Genomic DNA, 23,231 nt, shown 5'->3' on the forward strand with positions numbered 1-23,231 from the left:
TATATAAAAACCTTTACTACTTTTACTATTATTATTACCTTATTATATAGTTATAATTAACTTCCTTTTAGCACTACTATTAATAAATAATAAATATAATATACTACTAATTACTATAAATAAATTTAGTAAAAAGGTAATTCTAAAACTAGTTAAAAAAACTAATATAGCCTTAAAAATAGCTAATAAGCTAGTAGCAAGACTTTTAAATATAAACTAAGGAATCTTAAGGATTATTATCTTTAATTATAACCTTAGATTTTTATTAGCTATTTAAATAATATTATAAAAAACACTTAAAATAAACCTACTATATAGTATAGCATACTACCCTTAAATTAATAGCTAGTTAAAATATATAATATAATAAGTTATACTAGCTATATAAGTATTTATTATAAATTTATAAGACCTATTATAATAAAAAGTAATAATACTATATATTTAATTTAAAATTAATAATATAAAGTCTAGTATTATATACTTATTACTAAATAAAATAAATAAAGGCTTTATACTAAATAATATAATAAATATCTTAAGTAATACCTTAATAAAGTTACTTAACCTTTTAAAAATAAGACTATTAGTTTATAATACTATAATAATAGCTATAGTAATAATAAAGGACTACTATAATAAATAATATACTATTAAGTTCTTTAATATTAATAATAATATATATCTATACCTTAATAAAGGCTATAAAATCTTAGTAATAATATTACTAAAATATAGCTTATAATTTACTAAGCTATTTATAATTATTAAATATATAAGGTAATTAGCTTATAGGCTAAATATACTATTATAATAGTATATATATCTAGTAATTTTAATTAATTACTTAAAACCTACACTAGTATTAATATTAAACACTTAGCCTTTAATCCCTATTTAAATATTAAATATATAGTTTAAAGCTATAATTTAAAAATAATAATATAATAGTATAATAAAGTATTTAATATAAATAGTTAAATTACTAGCAGTAAATAGCAGGTAGTTTATAGTAGCTAAATTAGGTAATAATATAGTAAAACTACTATATAATTAGTATAAATAAAAATATAGAATCTAGTTTAAAAAAAAAAAAAAAAAAAAAAAAGTAAATTTAAAGTAAGTTAAAAGTAAGTTAAAAGTAAATTTACTTAAAGAATATAAGTAAATATAACTTAGGCCTTAACTATATTACCCTCTTAAAAAAAAAAAAAAAAAATAAAAAATAAAATAAAATAAAAATAAAATAAAATAAGTCCTAGATTATTAATAAATAACTAAGATAGCTAGCTAAAGGCATAAGTAATAAAAGAAGGAGAAAATATAAAAATAATAATAAAAGTATTAAGAAAAAGAAATACTATATTAAATAAGTTATTAATAATAATAATAAGCAGACTTAATAAACCCTAATAAGTAAAATAAGAAATAAAAGTATATAAAACACTCCTTAACACTAGGATTATTAATATAGAAGATAATAATACTAGCTTATTAAAAAGATAATACTTAAGATAAATAAGTTATAAATAATAATAATATACTAGCCTTTAATAAGAATATATATAATATAGCTAATAATAACTATAATATAATATAAAATAAAGAGGGTACTTTAATATAAAACTAAAATAAAAGAAAAGGCTAATAAGAAAACACTAATAGCCTTAATAGTAATAGCCTTAATAATATATTAAATGCAGATAATATATAAAATAATTAACTATAAATAATAAAAAGCCTAGGGCTAGTTATTATACTTAACCTTAATAAAGTTTTTATATAAAATATAAACCTTAACCTAGTTATAATAGTAGTAAAATATATACTTATTATAGCCTTTTAATAAAATTACTTAAAATAAACTGCTTAATAAAAACAGAAGTTTTATATACTAGCGCTTATATAGACTATCTTTATTAACTTATTTACTTATATAATTAGTAGTAATTATATTTATAAAAACGCTATATAAAAGCTATTTTAGGTCTATATATAAATATTATATATTATATTTAAATTATAGGCAGTAGTATAATAAGTATACTTTAATAATATTACTAAAATATATTTAAAAATACTAAAACTAGGACTATTAGCAGTTATTTTACTTAATATAAAACAGATTATTAAGGAAAAAGCTAAATAAATACTACTATTTCTTATTAATAAGTATATTATTTAAAAATATACCTTAAGTAAAATTATAAAACTATTAACTTTATTAAAGTTTAATAAAATAATACTATTTAAAATAATACTAGCTAAAATAATACTATTTAAAATAAATATAATATTAATAATAGTAATAAATAAAAGCTAATAAAATATATTTATAGTATTTATCTAGCCCTTAATAATAAATAATAAGTTCTTTTTAATTATACTGCTTAAAAACTAAATTACTCTCCTAAATATTATTAAAAAAAAAACTAAAATAGCTAATACTTAAATTTAAAATTTATAAAAGTAAATTAATAAGCTTAAGAAAGAACTTATAAATAAGAAATAAAAGAATATTATATTACTTTTTTAATTAAAGGCTAATAGATAATAGTATAAGGATTTATAAAAATAAATTATAAAAATAAAGGCAAGGTATAACCTTATAGCTAAAACACTTTATAAACTATAGACCTTTATAGTTAATAATATTAAAAATAGGATATGCTAATTTATAAAAGACAGCTAATTTATAGAAGATATATAATAAGGGCATTATCTTTTTTTTTAAAGGCTGGCAGTTATAGTATGTGTTATATAATACAGCACTAGCTATAGAAGACGCCCTATAGCGCATTAGGTAGTATAAATTAATCATCTTGCATCACATGCATGCTACAGAAGCCAGAGAGCAGATCGATAAGGCAGTACCTGGTACCTACCTTACCTCTTTGCAAGCAGCACAGCATGTGACCTACAAAGCGCTTCTTCCTCTTCTTCTACCTACTGGCTTCAAACTCCATCGCCGCTCCATCGTCAAAACGACTTCTCTGCGACAATAGAGTGTCTGATTGCAGCGACTGGCTCGGCAAAAGCTTGATGAGAAATCACCCGCATCGTGCCGCTGCGCGCTTCTATTCGCTGGCAAACGGGTCAGGTCGATGCCACCCCGGCGCCAGCTCCCGACCAACCACAGCAGCCCGTCTGATGCCTCCCGCAGCAGAATCAAAATGCCAGGGGGTTGCGCAAAGAGAAGTGTCTCTTGATACTACCTAGGTAGGTATGCTAGAAAGTGCCGCTGCCGGACCCGAAGAAGGGTTGCACTCTGCGAAAGAGAAGAGACAGAGAGGCGAGATGGTGAAGAAAGGGGACCTTTTGTGCATTGCTTGTGGTTGATGATGAACCCTCCCCTCGTCCCCCCCCCTTGTCTGTTCTGTTGTCGCCCTAGGCTTCTTGGACCAAGTGCGAGATGCAATGACAGGGAACACGATCGAATCAGTGTTCTTCACCACGGAAGACGATAGTAGTAATAAGAGACAGGGACAGAGAGGACATCGACACAGCGCTGTTGCTCGTGTGTGATGGGCTGCATGCCATCGGCAAGGGTCTGTTGGACCATTCGACGCCACGGACCGGGCTGTGACAGGACTGACTATGCTGAAGAGATTGAATGACATATTCGATGTCTGCGTTTGCTGGGAGTTTGCTCTACCTCTCTCTCTCTCTCTCTCATCTCTGCTTTACCCGCTATTATCACAACATGCCTTCTCTTTGCGTCAAACGCCGGATCACGGAATCCATCCACCTAGGCAGCCCGCCGTTGACGACACCTTGATCGGTGGAGGAGCCATCATCATCATATCGTCCAGCTACAGCCGGCCTTGACGTTGTGCTCCTCGCCATCGGACGACATGCCCTTTCTTTTCGATCCGATGGACGCATGTCTCAGATGCAGCGCCGGACAGGACAGGGGTGGCCACCACTCGCTGCGGGTCAACGACCTCGTGCATTCTGCATCGCATTTCATCCTCTCGCTGCTCGTCGAACTGTGACTGGACAGCTCCAGCCAACCAGCCGCTATGAGTCGAGTCAAGCCAGTGACCGCCGCCGCCCCCCCTGTCAATATCACACACACTGACACACTCCTCCCCCATCCCCCATCCATTTGGTCCTATCGCACCGCAAGCACACCTCCAGCAACGCAAAATCCTTTCGCAACGGCGGCCCGTTCTGGTGCTACTCATGCCATAGGCAAAAGGGACCTCAAGCGGCCCACTCGGCATCTTGTTTAGCGAAGCTGCTGGGTTATTAGCGTGTGGATGTTGTAGCAAAAGAAGGCGACTGGGGGGGCCGATGGAGTTCCCTTGACTCCCGATGTACGCGTTTTCGTTTGCTCCTGGACGCCGAGCCGGCGCCTGTGAGTCGAGCCCATGCGGTGATCGCTGAGCCAGTCAATATCGTCAGCTCGGCTCCGGCAGGGCTCGCAAACGGAGGTGAAGAGGGACAGAGAAATTGCTGCCCCAAACATGACCACTCTCCTGGGACCGAACGGGGGGAGAAACCAGAGAGACGCCCCGGCTGTGTTATCCTCATCTGGACGGCGAGACCATCAAGTTTGATATCCCGGCCGTCGATCGGGGCCTGTGACTCGTTCTCTTGTTCTTCTCCCAACAGGACAACCCCCCCCCTCATCCCCCAGCCGTGGCTTGGGCGCCCGGTTGTAGATATAGCACCCGCGCTCGCCTACCTTTCGTCACCTTTAGCTGGTTTCGGTCTTTGTGCTTGTTGCCCTCCTCTGTTCCCCTGCCCTTGGCACACTTTCTTCTGCATTCCTTTTCTCTTAGGTGTCCCTCGGTAATAGCACCGCCGCTCGCTTTATATCCCTCCTCCGCCGATGCCCTTCTAGGAGCCATCCCGATCTACTTACTCTCCTCTCCTCTCCTCCCTCCCCCCTCTCGCTTCCACTTCCCTCTCTCTGCAGCCGTCGTGTTGCTATGCCGGTCGTCAGCTGTCTTGATCGGAAAGGTTGGGACGTTGGATCGTCATGGCCGATGAGTCTCTCGACGTGAACGAATACAATGGCGGCCCTCTGGTGGGCACGTGTATAGCCTTCCTCGCCCTGTCTTGGCTGGCCGTGGGATTGAGGACGTACACGCGGGCCGTGGTTATCAAGGGTATGCAGGAGGATGACTGGCTCATGCTCGTGGCTCAGGTACGTCTTGCGACCTGTCTAACTTCCTTTGATGGGGGGAGAATGTCAGGCTGATGAGCTTGTGCAGGTGATATTCACACTCTCATGCGCTTTTGTTTTTGTCGGTGTTCAGGATGGCATGGGGAGGCATAATGCTGCCATCACAGACGACGACAAGAAGATTTCGGCTCTCATGGTGAGTCTCACCTTCAAACATTTCTAAAAGACCAAACAACTTCTCACAACTTCTCTCTTTTCCAGTGGCAAGCATTGGCCACCGTCACATATGTCATCAACATGATGTTCATCAAGCTCAGCATCGGCATCTTCCTCCTGCGCGTCTCCGCCCGCAAGGTCTACAACTACATCATATGCATCAGCCTCGTCATCATCGCCATCTGGAGCCTCGCCATCTTCTTCTACGACATCTTCCAGTGCAGCCCCGTGCAGAAGCAGTGGGATTTCCGGATCCAGGGGGGCAAGTGCGCGTCGCCTGATGATATCATTGCTGCTGCGTATGCCATTAGCGTCATGACGATTGCGTCTGACTGGTTATATGTGAGGACTGGCTTCTTGGTTGTTGATGCAAACTGATTCTTACTCTCTGTTCTAGGCTCTCCTCCCAATTCCTATGCTGTGGTCGGTCAAGATGACAAGCCAGGCCAAAGCAACCGTCATTCTCATTCTCGGCCTCGGCATCTTGTATGAGCCCATTGTGACCTCCTCATCCCCCTCCCCATGAAGATGCTAAGATGCTAACTCGGCTGTGACCAGTGCTAGCATCGCCACCATCATTAGGATCAAATACCTCAGCACACTCCAAGACACTGATGACTTGCTCTGTACGTCTCATACTGCCCTCCCCAGCCCCCCTACTGGTCAATGACAATGGATCCTAATGCGGCATCGGTGAACAGACTCAGCAACAGAAGTCATGATATGGACCATCATCGAGCCCGGCGTCGCCATCGTCGCCTCCAGCCTCGCCACCATCCGCCCCCTCCTGCGCGCCATGAAAATCCACGGCTTCGAGTCGACCGGCCGCACCCATAGCGCGCCCTCCGCTCACGCGCGATACGCCGCCGCCGAAGACAGACCTGTGCCCCCTAGCAGTACCGCTGGCCGAGCCTACGAGCCCAACAACTTCTCTCTCAAGCATGTCGGACCCGTCTACGACACGGCGACTCCGCACCCATCAACGACGAGGACGAACGTCGGCTTGACCATTGAGCACATGCATTCACATGCCGGCAGGGCAGCGGCCGCTCGGCTGGACAGTCGACAGGGAGGGAAGCGCGCCAGCGGGAGCAAGGAGTACTCTCCCTCAAGGAGCGTCGTCACAGAGGCTACCAATTCGTCGTCCTTTGACGAGATTCACAATCTAGAGGCCCAGAGCCAAGAGACGGGATACTTTGGATACGGTCCCGGCGAGAGGAGACGTTAGGCTTCTTTCTCCTTCTTTACTCTGCTGGCCTCGGCCCTCGTTCTCGGCATTCCTTTTTCTTTTTTTTCCCTTACCTCAATATTTTACTTTCTCTTTGTTTTCTTTCACTCTTGTTATCGTCATGTTCCACTTACGGGCTCAGTCAGTCCTGGTCGGGCACCATTTAGCCGCCTAGAAGGGGGGGGGAGGGGAACGGGCAACCGAGAAAGCCTCACCCTCATCTTTCAACTTCCAGGCGAAGCGGGTAAAATGGAAGATGTGGATACTGGCAACACAAAACCAAAAAGTCTTGGATGTTGGAACAGGGCGACGGGTTCGGCCAACTTTTTTTGAAAACGCTACTTGCTTACACGGCTGCAGTGGCTTTTGTGTTTCGGTACCATGCGAGAATATCTGCATGGATGGATGGAGGGATGGATGTAGAAATGGGACGGGACGGGACGGGGAAATACGGGCATGTAATACCTTTTACTGGCAGGAACCGGGATGAAAGGGAAAAAAGAAGAAGAAAGAAAGAAAGAAGAGAAATACTCCGCAAGGGTCTAGATGACGGACGGAAAAACAGCGTGATTTTTTTTTCCCCCTTGAAATCTTCTCCTTGTGTGGTTTGAGGTGTTTAATTTATGTGCTTTTGTTGGGGAGGAGGGGGAGGAGGGTGAGGACTTGTTTGCGTTGGAAGAGGATGCGTGCGAAGGATTTCAGGCTTGCATGGATGATGGCGTGTACCTGCATGAGGGTATGCATGGTTTGCTCGCTATCGGGACGAGGGGGGGGAAGCGATGAGGAGGATGATGATGAGGAGGAGGAGGGGAAGGAGGAGGGGAAAGAAGTTCAGCTCGTCTGCGTGGTTTATTTTGCCTCATTTTCATTCATATAATACCAAAAATAACAAGGAACATTAAGAAATAAAGCTGAATATATAAGACATTCGTGAATATACTGGACATGACGATAGGCTGGCAAGAGAGCTGGTGATGTCTTGGGTTCCGTCATGGTGCTTGTAAAGAGGTTAGTCAGAAGCTAGGTAAGTCATTGTACCAAAAGCACAAGAGCCATGAAACCGTACGAGTTACGGAGGAGGAGGAGGGGGAGAAGACAAGTCTTGACCAATCGGGGATGTTTGTTGTCGTCGTCGTTGTTGTTGTTGTTGTTATTGTTGATTTATGACAGGGGAGGGGGTTCGGGCTTTGTTCCGAGATGGGAGGCATGGGTGGATGGATGGCTGTGTAGAAAAGAAGGGGTTAATTCACTCTCTATGTTGTATTAGATATATCTCGAAAAATGGCTCAAGATGGTTTGATACAGCAGATGTAGAGACATCAATCACAATTTCCCAGAGCATCACATCAAAACGGCCCATTACTCCTATTTGCACTCACTCGTACCTAAGGTAGGCAAGGATTTATCCAGAACCAGGCCTGCTGCCTGTCATCATCCGATAGCATCTTTTCAATGAACCAACACCTCCAAGCACCGGAACCTGTCCATTATCCAGAAGAGACAAGGGGGGGCGTTGGGAATGTCATCTCCTGCATGCTGTAATCTTATGCCTCGATCCAAATCGAACGCACTATTGAATTTCTTCCCCCGCTCACTCGACCAACAGGCCATGTTCCCCAAAGACAAGGCCAGCCGAGGAAAAAAAGAAAAACATCTCGTTCACAGCCCAGCCGTGTTATTATTGCCTAGTGTGAGTTGCAGGGCAGTGCAGTGCGAAGAAGAAAGAAATTTGCAAGCTTCAAGATCATTACATGAGAGATACAACAGGCAGGCCGTATCGTAGAATCACGGGGATATATGGGAACGCAGACTTTTTAGTTGTTGTGATGCCGTCGTCATTGACTCGAGGCCCAGAGTTTCATTCATGCTTCAATCACCCTTCCTATTGGCTCGCGCCCCCAATGTCGAGCTCCTCGGGCGCAACCTCCCACTCCTCCTCCTCGCTCCATATCGGCGCCAGCACGAACCGCCCCATGATCTTGCCCATGCCGATGCTCTCGCCCGTCGTCACGCCGTTCTGAGGCTTCTCGTCCGACTCCTCCACGATGACGGCCGTCGTCAAGAAGTTCATGCCCGCCGCCGGGCTCATCTCCAGGATGCGGCCCCCCCAGTCCAGCTCCACCTTGCCCGACCTCCGGACGTTGAGCCGGCCGATGAGCCCCCCGTTGGAGAGCGCCTGCGTCCGGAAGCCGTGCCTGCGCTCTTGCTCCTCGTCCTCCTCGTCGTCCGACGATGACGACTCCTCGCCGTCGCCTTGCTGCGTGAGGTCCACGGGTGTGGCGGCTCCGCTGAGGGGCGTTGCGTGCAGGCTGGCAGAAGCGTGCTGCTGCTCCTCCTCCTCCTTGACCTTGATGCGAGGCTGGGGCGCGGCAACCTGCTTCAGAGGGGGGAGCAGCGGGGGGAACTGGAACAGGTATAGTCGACCGTCCTTGTTGGCCGTCTCGTCGGCCTTTTCTTCGCCGTCTCCGTTGATCGTGATGGCGCCCAGCTCGCTGGCCAGGAGGCTCAAGTCTGTGCGAATCATCTTCTCCTCGGGATCTTGAGCGACCGGCTTCTTGGCCTTTGCCTTGGTCAGAGGCGGCTTCTTCTCGTCTGTAGCTGGTTTCGTGTCGACGTCCAGGTCCATCGAGTCGTCTGTCGGCTCCTTCTTGACTCTCGCGGCTCGTTTCCAGTCGCCCTCTTCAGGTTGGTCGACCGGCGGTAATGACCCTTCGCCATCCACCCAGAGGCTCTCCTCCTCGCCCGTTGCGTTGGCGTTTGCCTTTTCTGCCGCCTCCAGTTCTGCCGCCGTGGCCACCATGACTGGCGCCTCTTTGTGTTCTCGCCGCAGGATGCCCATGGGCATGACGCTCCCCGTCCGGGAATGGAGCGCATTCAGCATGGCCTCGTCCTCGCTGTCCAGGTCGCCGTCGTGCGCCATCGCGTGCAGCTTGTCGGCGTTGATTCTCGATTCGCGGAAGCCCCCTTCGCCGGAAAACCCATACCCTGACCCAGACTTGGCCTCGAATTTGCCGGATCTCGCGAAACTGCCGCCTCCGCCGCCGCCGCCGCCGCCCGCACCAAACCAGCCTCCGCCAGCTGGGCCACCTGTCATTTGGTTCTGTCAGCATCGCCAGCACATGCCCCAACCCGTAGCTGCGTAAGGTAGGTTCGAGCTCAAGTGACATGACATACCTGGTCCTCCCATGCCCGAGGAAAACGGCCCGCTGGCTCCGGCTACCGGCCGGCCAAAGGCGCCGCCTCTGCTGCCCATGGCATCGCCGCGACTCCGCTTGCTGCGGAACCGTGACCGGCCTCTGGCGCGCCTCTCGTCCGCCTCCCTCTCGCTCGCCTTCTGCTGCTCCTGCTGGGCCAATGCGTCTCGCTCGGATTCATCTCGCCGGACGTTTTTGGGCCTGAATCTGCCGGTCGAAGCTGCTGCGCGCGCTGCCCGAGCCGATGTCGCTCCCCTCCGGACTGTCGATGCCGCGGGCTGTGATGAAGCGCCCTGCTCGGCGCCTGAGTCTGCCAATCCCATGGTTGCCTGTGGCGCCGCGCTGCCTGTCGACGGCTGGTCCTGGCTGTGGTTCGAGTCGTCGGCGTCGGTCTGCGGCCGTGAAGAAGCTGCGGCGCCGCCTCTCCTGACGCCCCGGGCTGTGGTTCTTCCGCGAACCATGCTGTGGCTGTGCGAGGCTGGCTGTGGTGATGTGTTCAATCGAGAGGAAGTATTAGAAATCGAGTCGCGATGACTGACTTTCCGGCGTTGAATTGATGGAAAATGGAAAATTCAAAAGTTTTGGCGGGGCTCTGATTTAGTGCTGCAACTGTCTGTCCAGGTGGGGGACGACGGAAATTCATACACAAACGCCCCCCCCCCCCCTGCAACAGGCTTAGCTGGTTAACACGATTATTACCTACATTGTCTGGAAGCTCCTCCAGCTGTTTCTGCTGTAAGTCAGGATGCTGCTGCTGCTGCTACTCATGCTTCGATCCACTGTCGATATGACGATAACCCTCTGATATGAATTCTGATTCGCTTCATTGTCATCTCTTGGTCTGGCAAGATATTTGAAGTCTCTTCCGATAAATCCTGTGGCGTAGGCATTTCCAGCTGCTTGTATCAGGGCTCAACGCACATGAGCGCCGAATCGCCAAAATGGCTGGCGATGCTCCCTTCTCTCCTCAACATTGTCCCAATCCACGACCGTCCAGCCTCCACCGTTGCCGCCCCAAACTTGACAATGACGCATCCCCGAACCTGGGCGGCAGACCAGAGTATGTTGTGCTGCTTCTCCATTGCGATTCTCCGTGCTCGCCACCGCTCAAACTCTGGCTTCTCCTCGGCGTCCTTCTCTTGATCCTCCTTGGACCGAAAGTCGCGAGATCCTATCCGAGGAAGGGCGGTGAATTCGGCCATGAAAAAGTCCCCAATAGATTCCATAACGGGCCCTGTAAGTATTAGAGTCCCCAAGACACTCATCTTGTGCATCGTGTCCTTTAACGGCAGCCCAACAGGCTTGCTTCCATCTTGGCTCAAGATGACATTGTCCCGGATGAGCAGCCTCCCCTTTTGCCCCAAATCAGACCCCTGTGTCCAGACCTCGTTGCGCCCCGTCCATCTCGTGAAGCTCCAGTCCTCCCCGCGCGCCGCCCTCCCTTGCGTCACCCAGTCCAGGAGGCACAGCGATGCCCGCTGCCTCAGGGTGAAGATCTGAGTCTGCTCGTACACGCTGTCCTCGAATGGCTGGACGGGATCCGGCAGGAGGCAGACTGCGGCCTCCTCATCCACCTGAACCTGCATCTTCTGGCTGGTGATGATGTCGGGCGTTGCAGACTTGAAGATCTTGGTATGGCCCTGAGTGACCAGGCTGAGGCTCGACCCGCGGCGCATGTGGACGGACAGGTTGACGCCATCGCCACCAACCAGGCCGCCTCCGTAGGAGAGGAGAAAGACGAGGGCGCTTTTCTGGGCGACTGTGGGCGAAGGCGAGATGAGCTTCAGAGGGTACTGGTAGCTGATGGTCTCGAGGCCGCTGCCGCCGGCGGGGAGGAGTCTCACGACGATGCGGCCATCACCGGGGAGGGACGCTGAAGGGGGGAACGGCGACGACGTCATGATAGTCCGGTCATTGTATTGCGAGAGGCTGGTGGAAATGCTGTTATTCCCGTTCAAGTAGGGGTGCATATATATGTGTTAGGTGTCATGAGGGCTTATAGAGGGTTGATGTTCGTAGACGTGGGTGCTTATCTGTGACTGCACCTACCTAATGATAGATGATGGGGGCTCGTGAGGGTTATCTTTGGTAGTATCTAGCGCATGGCAGCTCCTCAGTCAGCCAGGGAGGCACACATTGAAGCGATCCCCTCAAGATATTATGCTAGTATAAATGTTTAGAGTTGGCCAAAAATGACCAAATGATCAGTTCATTTGAAGAATTATTTGCCATCATCAACAAGAAATCACGAGTCCTGCCGGTTCATGAGCTCCCGCAGCTTCATTCTCCAGTTACGGCCCAGCTGGGACTACTACCTAGGTAGGTACCGAATAAGGTAAGGTAATGTAGGTAGAGCCGCCAGGAACAGGCACTGCCGACGTTCAGCCGGGGCCCAGAGTGGGCTGCTCTCTTGCCCACCTCGAAACCCCCCAAACCGCAGCAAATGGCCAGCCAGAAGCAAAAACCGCTGCATGACACAACAGAAAATAACCAACGCGATTCCGTCACCACAGATCCTCAGCCTCGCCGCCAAACCGCCCGCAACCCCCGCTGCCGCCCGGCCTGGCCCTCGACCCGCATGAAGCCATCCAGCGCACACTCGCCCTGCTAGACTCGACACAATGGACGCCAGCGCAACCGCGTCTCCAGAGCCGGAGGCGCGTCGTCGGTCCGGACGCGTCGTCAAAGCTCCCGCCAAGTACGCGCCCGAGCCGACAGCGCCGGCGGCGAAGCGCAAGCGGAACGACGAGGACGCCGACGACGATGCCGACGAGGGCGCCGAGAACGGCGACGCCGCCTCGGACGAGGACATGAGCGATGTCCCCAGCGACGCCGACAGCGACCAGGACCACCCTGCGCCGAAGCCGCGGAAGGCGGCGCAAACCAGCCGCCCAAAGAAGCCGAGCACCAAGAAGCCCAAGATCAACGGCGCCCGGCCCGCCATGGCTGGCACCGTTGCGCGCATTCCCAGTCGGCCCAAGAAGACGGTCCGCATCGATGCTGGAGAGAAGGGGACCGGCCTGTTTGGTATGTCAAGACTGTGATGACGACTTCTCCAGCTTTGCCCCTCTGCTCTCTCTCTTTTCTCTCCTTCTCTCTCCCCCCCTCTCCCCCCCTCTCTCTCACTCATTCTCACTCACTCTCCCTCTCCCTCTCTCTTTCCCTGTTCCTTCTGTCGCTTCGTCACTGACACTGGTTCTTGAATCTGGCTTCAGCCGACATCTTTGCGTCTGGCGATTCTGCTCAGTTTGTTGCCAAGCAATGGCTCGAGAAGTACAAAGAGAGCGATGCGGCTGCCTTGGGCGATCTCGTCAACTGCATCCTGCGATGCGCCGGCTGTGACCTCGAGGTGACGGTTGATGATATTCGCGACCCGGAAAACATTCCTAATCGACTGGTGGATCTGCAAAGTGTTTATCAAGAGGTGCGTATATCATGAGGATCTGGTGATGGAGTTGGAAAGTCTACCAGCTCCATGTGGGAGAGGAGGCAGCAAAATGATGGCAACGTTGCTAACCGACGGCCTGTGCAGCAACAAATCGTCGACTATCCCTTAATCGCCCGCGCCAAGTCCACTCGATCATTCCGAGATCTGCTCATCAATTTCTTCCAGGCTCTCATTACTCTGCTACACGAGACCGACGTCATGTACAAGGATGTCGACCTCGTTGACAACCTCCACGCTTGGTTGGCCAGCATGTCTTCTTCGCCGCTGCGCCCCTTCCGCCACACGGCCACGACGATTTCTCTGGCGATCCAGTCTGCGCTTGTTGATATCGCCAGCGTCCTCGACCGACGCATCGCCAGCATTGAGCAGCAGTTGCAGGCTGCGAAGCGCGGCAAAAACAAGACCAAGGCCGACGAAATCCAGCGCAGCCTGTCCGAGGCTACCCAGAGTCGCAAGATTTGCAACGACGCTATCCAGTCATTCTTCGAAACCGTCTTCGTCCACCGATACCGTGATGTCGATCCCAGGATTCGTGTCGAGTGTGTCGAGGCCCTCGGGACCTGGATATGGAACTTGCCCACGGTCTTCCTCGAGCCCGGCTACCTGCGCTATCTGGGCTGGATGCTGTCCGACACCAACGCGGGAACGAGGCAGGAGGTATTGAAGCAGCTCAACAAGCTGTTCAAGCGCGACGCGGAGCAGCTCGGCCACTTCATCGACCGATTTCGCCCCCGCCTCATTGAGATGGCGACGGTCGATGCCGATGTGTCGGTCAGAGTCGCCGCCGTGTCGGTTATTGACTCGTTGCGGGCGGCCGCTATCCTTGAGCCCAATGAGATAGATGCTATTGGCAGACTCATTTTTGATAGCGAGATCCGGATTCGCAAGGCCGTTGTTGGCTTCTTCATCGCCTGTGTTGGCGATGTGATGGACGTCAAGATTGACCAGATGGGCGGCTCCGATGTTCTGGAAGAGCTGGATCTTGCAGGAGATGACATCTACGAGTCCCCGAGGAGAGACTGGTTGAATCTGAAATGTTTGGCCGAAACTCTCAACACCTATGATAGACAGGTGGAGGAGGCTCAGCGGACAGGAGGGCTTGCGGTGGGACTTGACGTCGACCTGCTGGAGAGCACCATGCCAGAGACAAGAATTTCTCTGGCCACTCAGGTGCTCTATGACAGAATTCCGGAGGTCAAGTCCTGGCAGATTCTGGCCGGCTATCTTCTCTACGACCACACGACGAGTACCAAGTCCAAGTCCAGATCAAAGAAGAACAACCCATCCGAGGATGCATTCAAAAAGGCGGTTGCTCCCAACGCCGTGGAAGAGAAGATCCTACTCGACGTTCTGGGCTCCGCCATCAAGTCGACCTTGCTACACCTCTCCGAGCAAGACAAGAGCAAGAAGCGTGGACCTCGCACCGAAGCAGCCGATGCCCAGGAAGAATTGGCGCTGGAGCTGGCCACGAATATCCCCAAACTGCTGAGCAAATACGGTGCGGAGCCTGAGACGGCGGCCATCGTCCTTCGCCTGGAGCGATGTCTCCAACTGGACTCTTTCCAGCAGCTGCGGCAAGACACTAGCATATACGAGAAGCTGCTCGATGAGGTGATTACGCAGTTCAACAGACATGACGACAAGAGAGTCTTGGCCGAGGCTGCGGCTGCCTTGCTACATGCTCGGCAATTCGAAGAGCTGGAGGAACTGACTGACAGCAAGCTATCCGTTCTTTGGGAGGTGGTCATCGACTCCCTCCGCAGCTTCGACACGACATGCGAGCTCTCCGCCAGAGGCAACTTGGATGAAGCACCTCTACAGGAGCTGTCCACCATCTTGACGAAAATCAGCCAGCTGGCTAGTATATCCGATTGCGTTGACTACCTCGAAATTGCGCCGTCCAAGGGCGATTCCACGTCTCCGGCGATCCAGATACTGGTGAACATTGTTGGCCGCGGAGAATTCGATTCTCTAGAAGGCGACAAGGACAAGCTGGAAGACGAAGTAGTCACTCTGGCAATTAAGGCCTGCCAGTTCTACTTTATGTGGAAGACGCGCAACCTTAGCAACGAGCTATCGTCGGGCTCCGGCATCGCAGACGAAGAGCTCGATAGCCTGTCCATTTTGCGGCAAACCTACCGGAAGCACTTGATCACCACACTCTCGTCTCGAGCTTCCATTGACCAGCTCCGCCTCTTCGCGACCGGCAGCCTCTGCGACCTGCATCTGACATTTGCCTCGTTGCGCCCGGTAGTAGCCCGCCCTTCAAGTTCCGCTTCTCGATCGGGCGGGAACGAAAAGTTCAAGGTCTTGGTTCAACAGATTGAGTCCACTCTCGTTCCCGAACTGACGGCCATCTTCGAGGGCGCGGAGAAGAACTATGCGAAGAAGGCCAAGAAGGACAGGATACTGAACGAGCCTGCCGAAGACGAGGACCCCGTTGATGACGAAGAGTCCTCTGACGAAGAGGACGAAGACGAGACCCTGTCCAAGGAAGAGCGGCTCGCCGCCGAACTCAAGGCCGAAAAGGCCCTGTGCGAATTGACCGCCAAATACGTCCTCATCATCACGGCAGACCTCATCGAACCCAAGGGCGGCCAGGTCAACAAGCTGAAGCGGCGGCTGCAGCGCAACGCGACCAAGCTGGGCCACAACTTCAAAGAGGTCGTCGCCTATCTCGACTTGGAGAAGATGAACAAGCGCAACAGCAACAAGAAGTCTGCCAAGACGGCGACGGCGACGACGGCGGCACCGGCTGAGAAGCAGCCGCAGAAGACGGCCCTGAGCGCAGAGATTGTCCACGATGAGGACGACGACGACGAGGAAGAGGACGCCTTTGAGGATGCTGCGCCAGAGGAGGGCACGAGGGAGGATCTTCGGAGGAGGGGCCTACTGGATGAGGATCCTATTGAGGATGACGAGGATGAGGAGCAGCATGATGCGGAGAGGCAACACGACGAGGCAGATGATGATGTCCTCGGCGATTGAGCGAGAATATCAAGAGGAATCGCATGAATGATGAAGGGAAAAAAAAATATCAGGAATGAGGGATGCGAAAACAAAAAGTGTCTCTCGTTGTGGACATGAACTGGTTTGGCTGTTTTGTTGACTTTATGATATGGATTCAGGGGGGGTCATCTTCTTCTTCTTCTCACTGCCAGGGTACCTTATCGAGCTGTTGTACTTTTTTCTTCTTCTTCTTACATTACGTCCGTGTCTTTTCACTTTCTTCCTATCTTTTTTGGCAACGATTACTATCCACTTCTCACTTCCTGTTTACCTCTGAATATGGTTCTGATGCCCTTGTGATGCTCTTGGATGAAGCCTAAGGAGGGGAACCATGATGTGGCAAATGAGGATCTAGAGAGGAGATTATGCAAACTTGGGTGGCTCACTTTTAGTCGGCAGTACTGAATCCCCGCGGACTGCCACAAAGAGACATCCAACGAGTCAATGAAGTCTCATATCTAGGACAAAAGATCATGCAAAGTATGCCCTTGGAGCGAATGCATTTGACATGCTGGACTATCCAATCCATCGTGGCTATTCAGATCCAGGCAAACAAGACAGAGAGCATGTCAATATTCCACTCAGTCATACGCAATCCTCGTCCCAAACAACCCAAACATCCTCTGCCACCTCTTCCCCTCTCCAGCATCCGCCTTGCGCGGATCCTCCTCAGCGACCTTCACCCCGTACTGGTGAATGCAGCATGCAAACGGCCTCGTGAGGACGTGCGACAGCGGCTCGACCTGCTGCATATGCGCCGCCCCGCGCTCATCGTCGGAACTGTGTGAAGGGGGCCGGTTTGCTGTCCCTCTGTTTGCTAAAGCGGCTCGGCGTCTTTTTTCCCTTTCCGATGTCTTCCTTTCTTCCAGTTCGCCCCACAGGAGGGACAGCCGGTGACGTAGAGTCTCGAGCTCGTGTTGATTCTTCCGCAAGTCAGAAGCGTCCAGGTTGACGAGACACTGCGCAGAGAAATTGTTCACTGCGACCCAGATGGATTTCCTCTCCCCTTGTTTGTCCGATGAGGGACTCGCGTCTTCCAGCTCCAAGAAGAAGCGCCATTCCCACACCCGCGTCGTGGTGCCGTCCGCCGTGGACTCTCCACCAGAGTCTGAAACGTCCTGGTCCAGCTCTTCGTTATCGGAAAGCATATCGTATTCCGTGGTCCGCCTCGGCCGAGCAAAGTCCTCGAGATCGGGGGGCATAAAGTTGACTACCCGAACGTGTGCCCGGTAGTTCATATTCACAAATGGGAGCCGTAACTTGACCTGCTGGCCATTGATGTCCGTTTCCAGATACACGGGCTCCAGAATGCTGTCAATGGTGCTGATGGCTTTCTGTTCATAATCGCATTTCACTGTTCGTTTTAGTCATGTTATACAGCAGACAATGAAAGGCAGGGGAGCATACCGTGAGATAATATTGTTGGAGGAGCCAACGCCGTAGCAGGAACGACACTCGGCTCATCTTGTCCTGTAGTCTTCTTGCTTCTCCGCCTCGACTGTTTTGACCTTTTTGATTTGTCGCTTGATGTTGGCTCCGTCTCGGCCAGCTGGCTTTTTCTCTTCTGCCCGGCTATTGCTGCGTCGGATAAGTCTTTCAGGCGGTCTCGCTTTTCCCGTTCATAGTCGCGTTTGCGGCGGATAGCCTCCTTGAGGCGGGGGTCGGGAGAATCTGTGTTTCTAGGATCCAACTGCTGAATGTTGATCTTTTGACTGGACGACCCCCTGTCTTCCCTCAAAAATCCTTCGAGATTGGCGGCGTTGCGGCCGAATTTGATTTGGAGATTCCGAAGCAGCACCCAAGAGTCCGCAGACAGCCCCTGTTCTCTGATAACCGACGTGTGCGGATCGTAGCAGGTGACCTGCATGCTTCGCTTACCAAAAGGGCCCTTCCACTCTCCGCCGGCGCCGGCGCCAGCCCCATGAAGCATGGAAGGCATGTAGCTGTCTTGTCCCTGAAGAGCATCAAGCCCCTTGTATGTAAAGTGAAAGAAGTGGTCATTCTCAGTGTAGTCCGAAACCCACAGAGTGACTCTGTCGCCGGTGTCATATGGCTGCCTGACTATTTGAACCACTACGTCGACAAAGGTGCCGTCCCGGACATCCTTGAGTTCCTTGGACTTGCCGGTGTGAGTAGCGGATCTTGTCTTCATAACCTGGAACTCAGCCTCTGTCGGAAGATTGCTCTTGTCGATTGAGTGATAGAGATGCGAGACATATTCATGCACGACCTGTCCAGGGCTATGAGCTGTCTTTCTGGACAAGGGGCGCAGCGCCTGCAAGGCCCCCTCTGGCGGACGTGGAATCTCACTTGATGAGTACAGATGAATGTCGGTAGTTCGGTGCGTCACCAGTGAGAGCTCGTTGGCGTGTGATTGCAGCTGGCATCTTTCTTAGCAAATGTAGAACTGCCATGCTCAGTAGAGGACTGGCCAACCTTGGCTTGATAGAGCACTATCACGTCACCGACACTGGGATTGGGCATCTCATTCTCTGGCCGAAAGATGTTGATTGTAATGGAGTCGAAGGAGCCATCTTCGACAGAATGATCATACAGCTTGATCTCACACTTCCAATCTAGGAATCAGGCAGAGGTACTTAGATCTCATAGCCCTGAGTTCGCGGAGAGTGAGTGAATGCTTACCGGTCCCTCTGGTGGGAACAGGGGCTCGAAAGTCCTTGACGACGCCAATGACGTTGAGTAGGTTCCCGACTCCACGCTTACGGTCCAGTATATCCCGGACCGTGATGAAGCCGCTGGGTAGAGGGTTCTGCCGCTTGTTGCCGTGGGGAGCCATTGTTGGGCATGGCGTCGATCATGTGGTGAGAAGACTCAGCCTCGTCTGAAGCATAGTGGGAGGCTATTCGGCACAGTGCATATCGGCCACGAGGCCTTGACTGCCGGAGACGGGCAAATGGTGGTTTGGGTGACAGGAAACGCGCGTGAGGACGATGAAGTCGCGTCTTGATGGAGGCGTCTGCTGTAGTAAGTTGAAGCACTGTGTGAGCGAGAGCTGTTTGCAAGGCGCGAGAGCACGTGACGACACAAGTCGCTTGTACTGTACTTACCTAATAAGGCACCTGGGTATTCCACACCTAGTAGCTTGTTGCTGGAGTTCACTGAAGCCAATAATACCTTACTAACTTTGATATGCTTAGAGGGAGCTGTCGTAAGGGCAACATTGACTCATCATCTACTAGGTACTATTGGTGTCACGTCCATACGGTACAGTACAGTAGTAGAGATCAATACGAGAGACATCAATGTATTTGTCTTCCCTGCTTTCGTCGCCGGGGAGTGAAACAAGCTGGATGACGGGAGGCGGGTGGCTACTATTTGGTACCTAGGCTTGCCACTAACAGGCTCTACCGGGTGGCGCACATTAGCAGAGTGGCCCAAGCGAGTACTCGTCGCTAACGGGCAGCAGCATTGGATGCCACCATGAGCGCAGCCGTGCCACCTTGATGCCTTAGGCATCGCGCCTGGGCGGCTGCTACCAGAACCTGGAAAGCTTTTAGCGGCGGCTTCAGCGTCCTGGCAGCCCGCAACAGGCAGTGAAAAGGCCTTGCCGCAGCCCGCCCAGGCCCAGCACCTGAGTTTTGGTCCTCTGTCTGCCCTGTAATAACCCGCCCGATTTCTCCCCTCCCTCCCATCACCAACCAGAACTTTTCCCTCTCCTCTGCACAACTGCTCCGGAACAGCAGGGACGCACCTGATTCAACCGCAGACCTTTACGGACAGCGTCTCGTCGTCGACGGTGCCATCGCCGGCATCCTGAATCGTCCCCGCGCAGCATCAGCATCAGACACTCAACCCCTGCTCTTTTGTCCTCTCTGCCCTGCCCGCCTTTCGTCTTCCCACTTGCAGGCCGCATCGTCAGCACCATGGCGGACCGATACATCCCAGAGCATCGCCGAACCCAGTTCAAGGCCAAGAACACGTTCAAGCCTGACGAGCTCCGTCGCCGCCGCGAGGAGCAGCAGGTCGAGATCCGCAAGGCCAAGCGCGAGGAAAACCTAGCAAAGCGACGAGGCATCGGCACTGGCGACAACCGCCCAGGCGCCTCTCTCGGCGCCGCCCCCGACAGCGACGATGAGTCTGCCCCTACCGAGTCTCAGGTATGCACAGCTCGAGCTCTTTTCTTCTTCTTTTTGATTCTGTTCTTCATCCCACGCCTGCCCGCCGCGGTGCCCTCACATGACGGCCCATCTGCCTGCCTTGCAGCTGTCTTTTGGCTGTGATGCTGTGCTTTGCTTGTGATGTGGGGGATTTCTGACTGAACCCCACATCCTCGGTGGCGGGCACTTTGACTGGGCTGGGAGCCGCTGCACATCAGCTGTTGTGCAGGCTTGTTCTACATAGCCAGACAGCGAAGATGCTGGGCTCGGCAGTGCGGCGGGAGAAGATCTCGATGATGATGATGATGATGATGACAATACCTTTAAGAGTCACTGGCTAACATGGCATCAACAGCTGAACGAGGATCTTCCTCAGATGGTTGCTGGCGTCTTCTCCGACCAGATCGATCAGCAAATCCAGGCCACGACCAAGTTCCGAAAGCTTCTCTCCAAGGAGCGCAACCCTCCCATCGAGGAGGTCATCAAGACTGGCGTCGTCAGCCGCTTCGTCGAGTTCCTGCGATCACCCCACACCCTGGTGCAGTTCGAAGCCGCCTGGGCCCTCACCAACATCGCCTCCGGCTCGGCCACCCAGACCCAGGTCGTTATCGAGGCCGGCGCCGTCCCCATCTTCGTCGAGCTCCTTGGCAGCCCTGAACCCGATGTGCGAGAACAAGCCGTTTGGGCTCTCGGCAACATCGCCGGCGACAGCCCCCATTGTCGCGACTACGTCCTGAGCTGCGGTGCCCTCAAGCCTCTGTTGGCCCTGCTCGGCGACAGCCGCAAGCTCAGCATGCTTCGCAACGCAACCTGGACTCTGAGCAACTTCTGCCGTGGCAAGACCCCGCAGCCCGACTGGAACACGGTACGTACACTGCCTATGACCTCCAGGTTTCTGCCCCCCCTCAACAAGTCACTCTAACATCACTGTCGTTTACAGATTGCGCCCGCTCTTCCCGTCCTGGCCAAGCTTGTCTACTCTCTTGATGACGAAGTCTTGATCGATGCTTGCTGGGCCATCTCGTACCTTTCCGACGGCTCCAACGACAAGATCCAGGCCGTTATCGAGGCCGGCATCCCCCGCAGACTCGTCGAGCTTCTTCTGCACGCGTCCACCTCGGTGCAGACCCCCGCCCTTCGATCTGTCGGCAACATTGTGACGGGCGACGATGTCCAGACCCAGGTCATTATCAACTGCGGCGCTCTCCCATGCCTCTTGTCGCTCCTCAGCTCAACCAAGGACGGCATCCGCAAGGAAGCCTGCTGGACCATTTCCAACATCACTGCCGGAAACTCGTCCCAGATCCAGGCTGTGATTGATGCCAACATCATCCCTCCTCTGATCCACCTTTTGCAAAACGGCGATCTCAAGACTCGAAAGGAAGCCTGCTGGGCCATAAGCAATGCCACGTCTGGCGGACTTCAGAAGCCGGAGCAGATCCGATACCTCGTCTCTCAGGGCTGCATCAAGCCCCTGTGTGACCTCCTTGCCTGCCCCGACAACAAGATCATTCAGGTTGCCCTCGACGGCCTCGAGAATATCCTCAAGATAGGAGACTTGGATAGACAGGCTGCAGGCGACGGCGCCGACTCCATCAACCGCTATGCGCTGTTCATTGAGGAGTGCGGTGGCATGGAGAAGATCCACGACTGCCAGAACAATGCCAACGAGGAGATCTACATGAAGGCGTACAACATCATCGAGAAGTACTTCTCCGACGAGGAGGAGAACGCAGACGAGGGCGCCGCCCAGCCCACCGGCGCCAACGGCACCTTTGGCTTCGGAACCAACGGTGCTGCGCAGTCTGGCGGCTTTAACTTTGCCAACGGAGGCGATTCGATGGACATGTAAGAAGTCGGCGCTTTGTTGTCATGAACTTTTACGACTTTCGGTGCTTGGAATGCATCACGCTGGAAGACTGCCGTGTTCCCACAGTTGGTTGCCAATACCAAGATTATAACCCCCTCCCTCGCACACCCCCTCACATTATTGTCATCAACACAAGCAGCAGACTACACTTTGTTTATTCACAGCTCTGCTTATAACCACTCCCCCCAAAAAAACCCATTTGGCAACAACACACTAAACCCCCCCTAACCCCCTAATTTGGCTTGGCAATTTGTGCGAGGAGAGAAGAGAAAGAGAGAAGGAAGCAGAATTGCCCAGCCGGAAAGCAGGCCCTATGGTAGCTTGAAAGCTCCAGCCTGACAAAGGAAAATGCCGCGATTGAGGATGGAGCAGTCCGATTGAGTCTGAAGCAGGAAGATAATGGGCAAAAAGTTTTGATGGACACGGGTCTAGATGGCTAATGCCATTGAAGAGCAAGCAGGGAGGCCTGCTCGACCCTCCCCCCTTGTCAACTGCCTGCCCGCCTCGCCACCTGCCCGTGTATGTCTGGATCCGGCAGCCTGGTGGCATGTATCAAGGTGACACGGCAGAGAGGAGCCAGTGCCAGTGCATTGTGCTTCTGTTGGAAGAGTCGTTGGAAGAAAAAAAGAGACTGCTCTTGATGCAACAATCAAGTGTTTGTGCATCTCTCATCTGCGCATTCAGGTAGTAAAATAAGAGGCAGATTATTCCTATTCAAAGGTCGATCGATGATGGTTAACAGATTCATGGACGTGAGAGCGATTACTGTGACCTTGGAATTGAATTTCGAATCATGTCTTTGTCTGTCCTGCAGACACCCCTAAACATCAGACAGATGCAGTACTGTGCACATGACAGTATTAAAACTGTGCCGGGAAACGGAGGAGAGAGAGGAAGGCAACTCAACGGGTAGATTGGGACACAAAGATTCCACACCGTCTTTTATATAGTTGACTGATTTGCAGTTTGGATATTGATAGCTCATCTAGTTCAAAAGACACAGTCTACGCTGAA

General features: G+C 50.9%; 5 protein-coding genes across 5 annotated transcripts; 2 read left to right on the top strand and 3 right to left on the bottom strand.

Annotated features, from left to right (window-relative positions):
- Positions 1 to 8,460: 8,460 nt before the first annotated feature.
- TRIREDRAFT_119530 (uncharacterized protein) lies at positions 8,461 to 10,233 on the bottom strand (the record flags this gene model as incomplete). Its single annotated transcript, XM_006961443.1, has 3 exons — positions 8,461 to 9,656; positions 9,753 to 10,027; positions 10,127 to 10,233. The coding sequence occupies 3 exons, from the start codon at positions 10,231 to 10,233 to the stop codon at positions 8,461 to 8,463; spliced, it is 1,578 nt and encodes a 525-aa protein (XP_006961505.1).
- Positions 10,234 to 10,677: 444 nt separating this feature from the next.
- Positions 10,678 to 11,673, bottom strand: TRIREDRAFT_53187 (uncharacterized protein; the record flags this gene model as incomplete). The annotated part of the gene is made up of 1 exon (XM_006961444.1): positions 10,678 to 11,673. One exon carries the CDS (start codon positions 11,671 to 11,673, stop codon positions 10,678 to 10,680), a length of 996 nt encoding a protein of 331 aa, XP_006961506.1.
- A 593-nt stretch (positions 11,674 to 12,266) lies between these two features.
- On the top strand, positions 12,267 to 16,208 carry TRIREDRAFT_73501 (uncharacterized protein; the record flags this gene model as incomplete). Its single annotated transcript, XM_006961048.1, has 3 exons — positions 12,267 to 12,799; positions 12,988 to 13,196; positions 13,305 to 16,208. The coding sequence occupies exons 1-3, from the start codon at positions 12,394 to 12,396 to the stop codon at positions 16,206 to 16,208; spliced, it is 3,519 nt and encodes a 1,172-aa protein (XP_006961110.1). The 5' UTR covers positions 12,267 to 12,393.
- A 602-nt stretch (positions 16,209 to 16,810) lies between these two features.
- TRIREDRAFT_73504 (uncharacterized protein) lies at positions 16,811 to 19,117 on the bottom strand (the record flags this gene model as incomplete). Its single annotated transcript, XM_006961445.1, has 4 exons — positions 18,873 to 19,117; positions 18,666 to 18,805; positions 17,637 to 18,609; positions 16,811 to 17,583 (listed from the first exon to the last, which is right to left on the bottom strand). Exons 1-4 carry the CDS (start codon positions 19,024 to 19,026, stop codon positions 16,811 to 16,813), a joined length of 2,040 nt encoding a protein of 679 aa, XP_006961507.1. The 5' UTR covers positions 19,027 to 19,117.
- An 872-nt stretch (positions 19,118 to 19,989) lies between these two features.
- Positions 19,990 to 22,838, top strand: TRIREDRAFT_21117 (uncharacterized protein). The gene is made up of 3 exons (XM_006960903.1): positions 19,990 to 20,347; positions 20,703 to 21,212; positions 21,288 to 22,838. Exons 1-3 carry the CDS (start codon positions 20,114 to 20,116, stop codon positions 22,197 to 22,199), a joined length of 1,656 nt encoding a protein of 551 aa, XP_006960965.1. The 5' UTR covers positions 19,990 to 20,113; the 3' UTR covers positions 22,200 to 22,838.
- The last annotated feature ends 393 nt before the right edge of the window (positions 22,839 to 23,231 follow it).

The sequence above is a fragment of the Trichoderma reesei genome (genome assembly GCF_000167675.1).
Source record: "Trichoderma reesei QM6a unplaced genomic scaffold TRIREscaffold_1, whole genome shotgun sequence".
In the NCBI taxonomy this organism is placed as follows: Eukaryota; Fungi; Ascomycota; class Sordariomycetes; order Hypocreales; family Hypocreaceae; genus Trichoderma; species Trichoderma reesei.

Bases quoted from the DNA above. Each gene is read 5' to 3' on its own strand.
- TRIREDRAFT_21117 (XM_006960903.1), top strand. From the start codon at position 20,114: ATGGCGGACCGATACATCCCAGAGCATCGCCGAACCCAGTTCAAGGCC. The intron at 20,348-20,702 runs GTATGCACAGCT...TGGCATCAACAG, and splicing joins CTGCCCCTACCGAGTCTCAG to CTGAACGAGGATCTTCCTCA. The intron at 21,213-21,287 runs GTACGTACACTG...TGTCGTTTACAG, and splicing joins CGCAGCCCGACTGGAACACG to ATTGCGCCCGCTCTTCCCGT.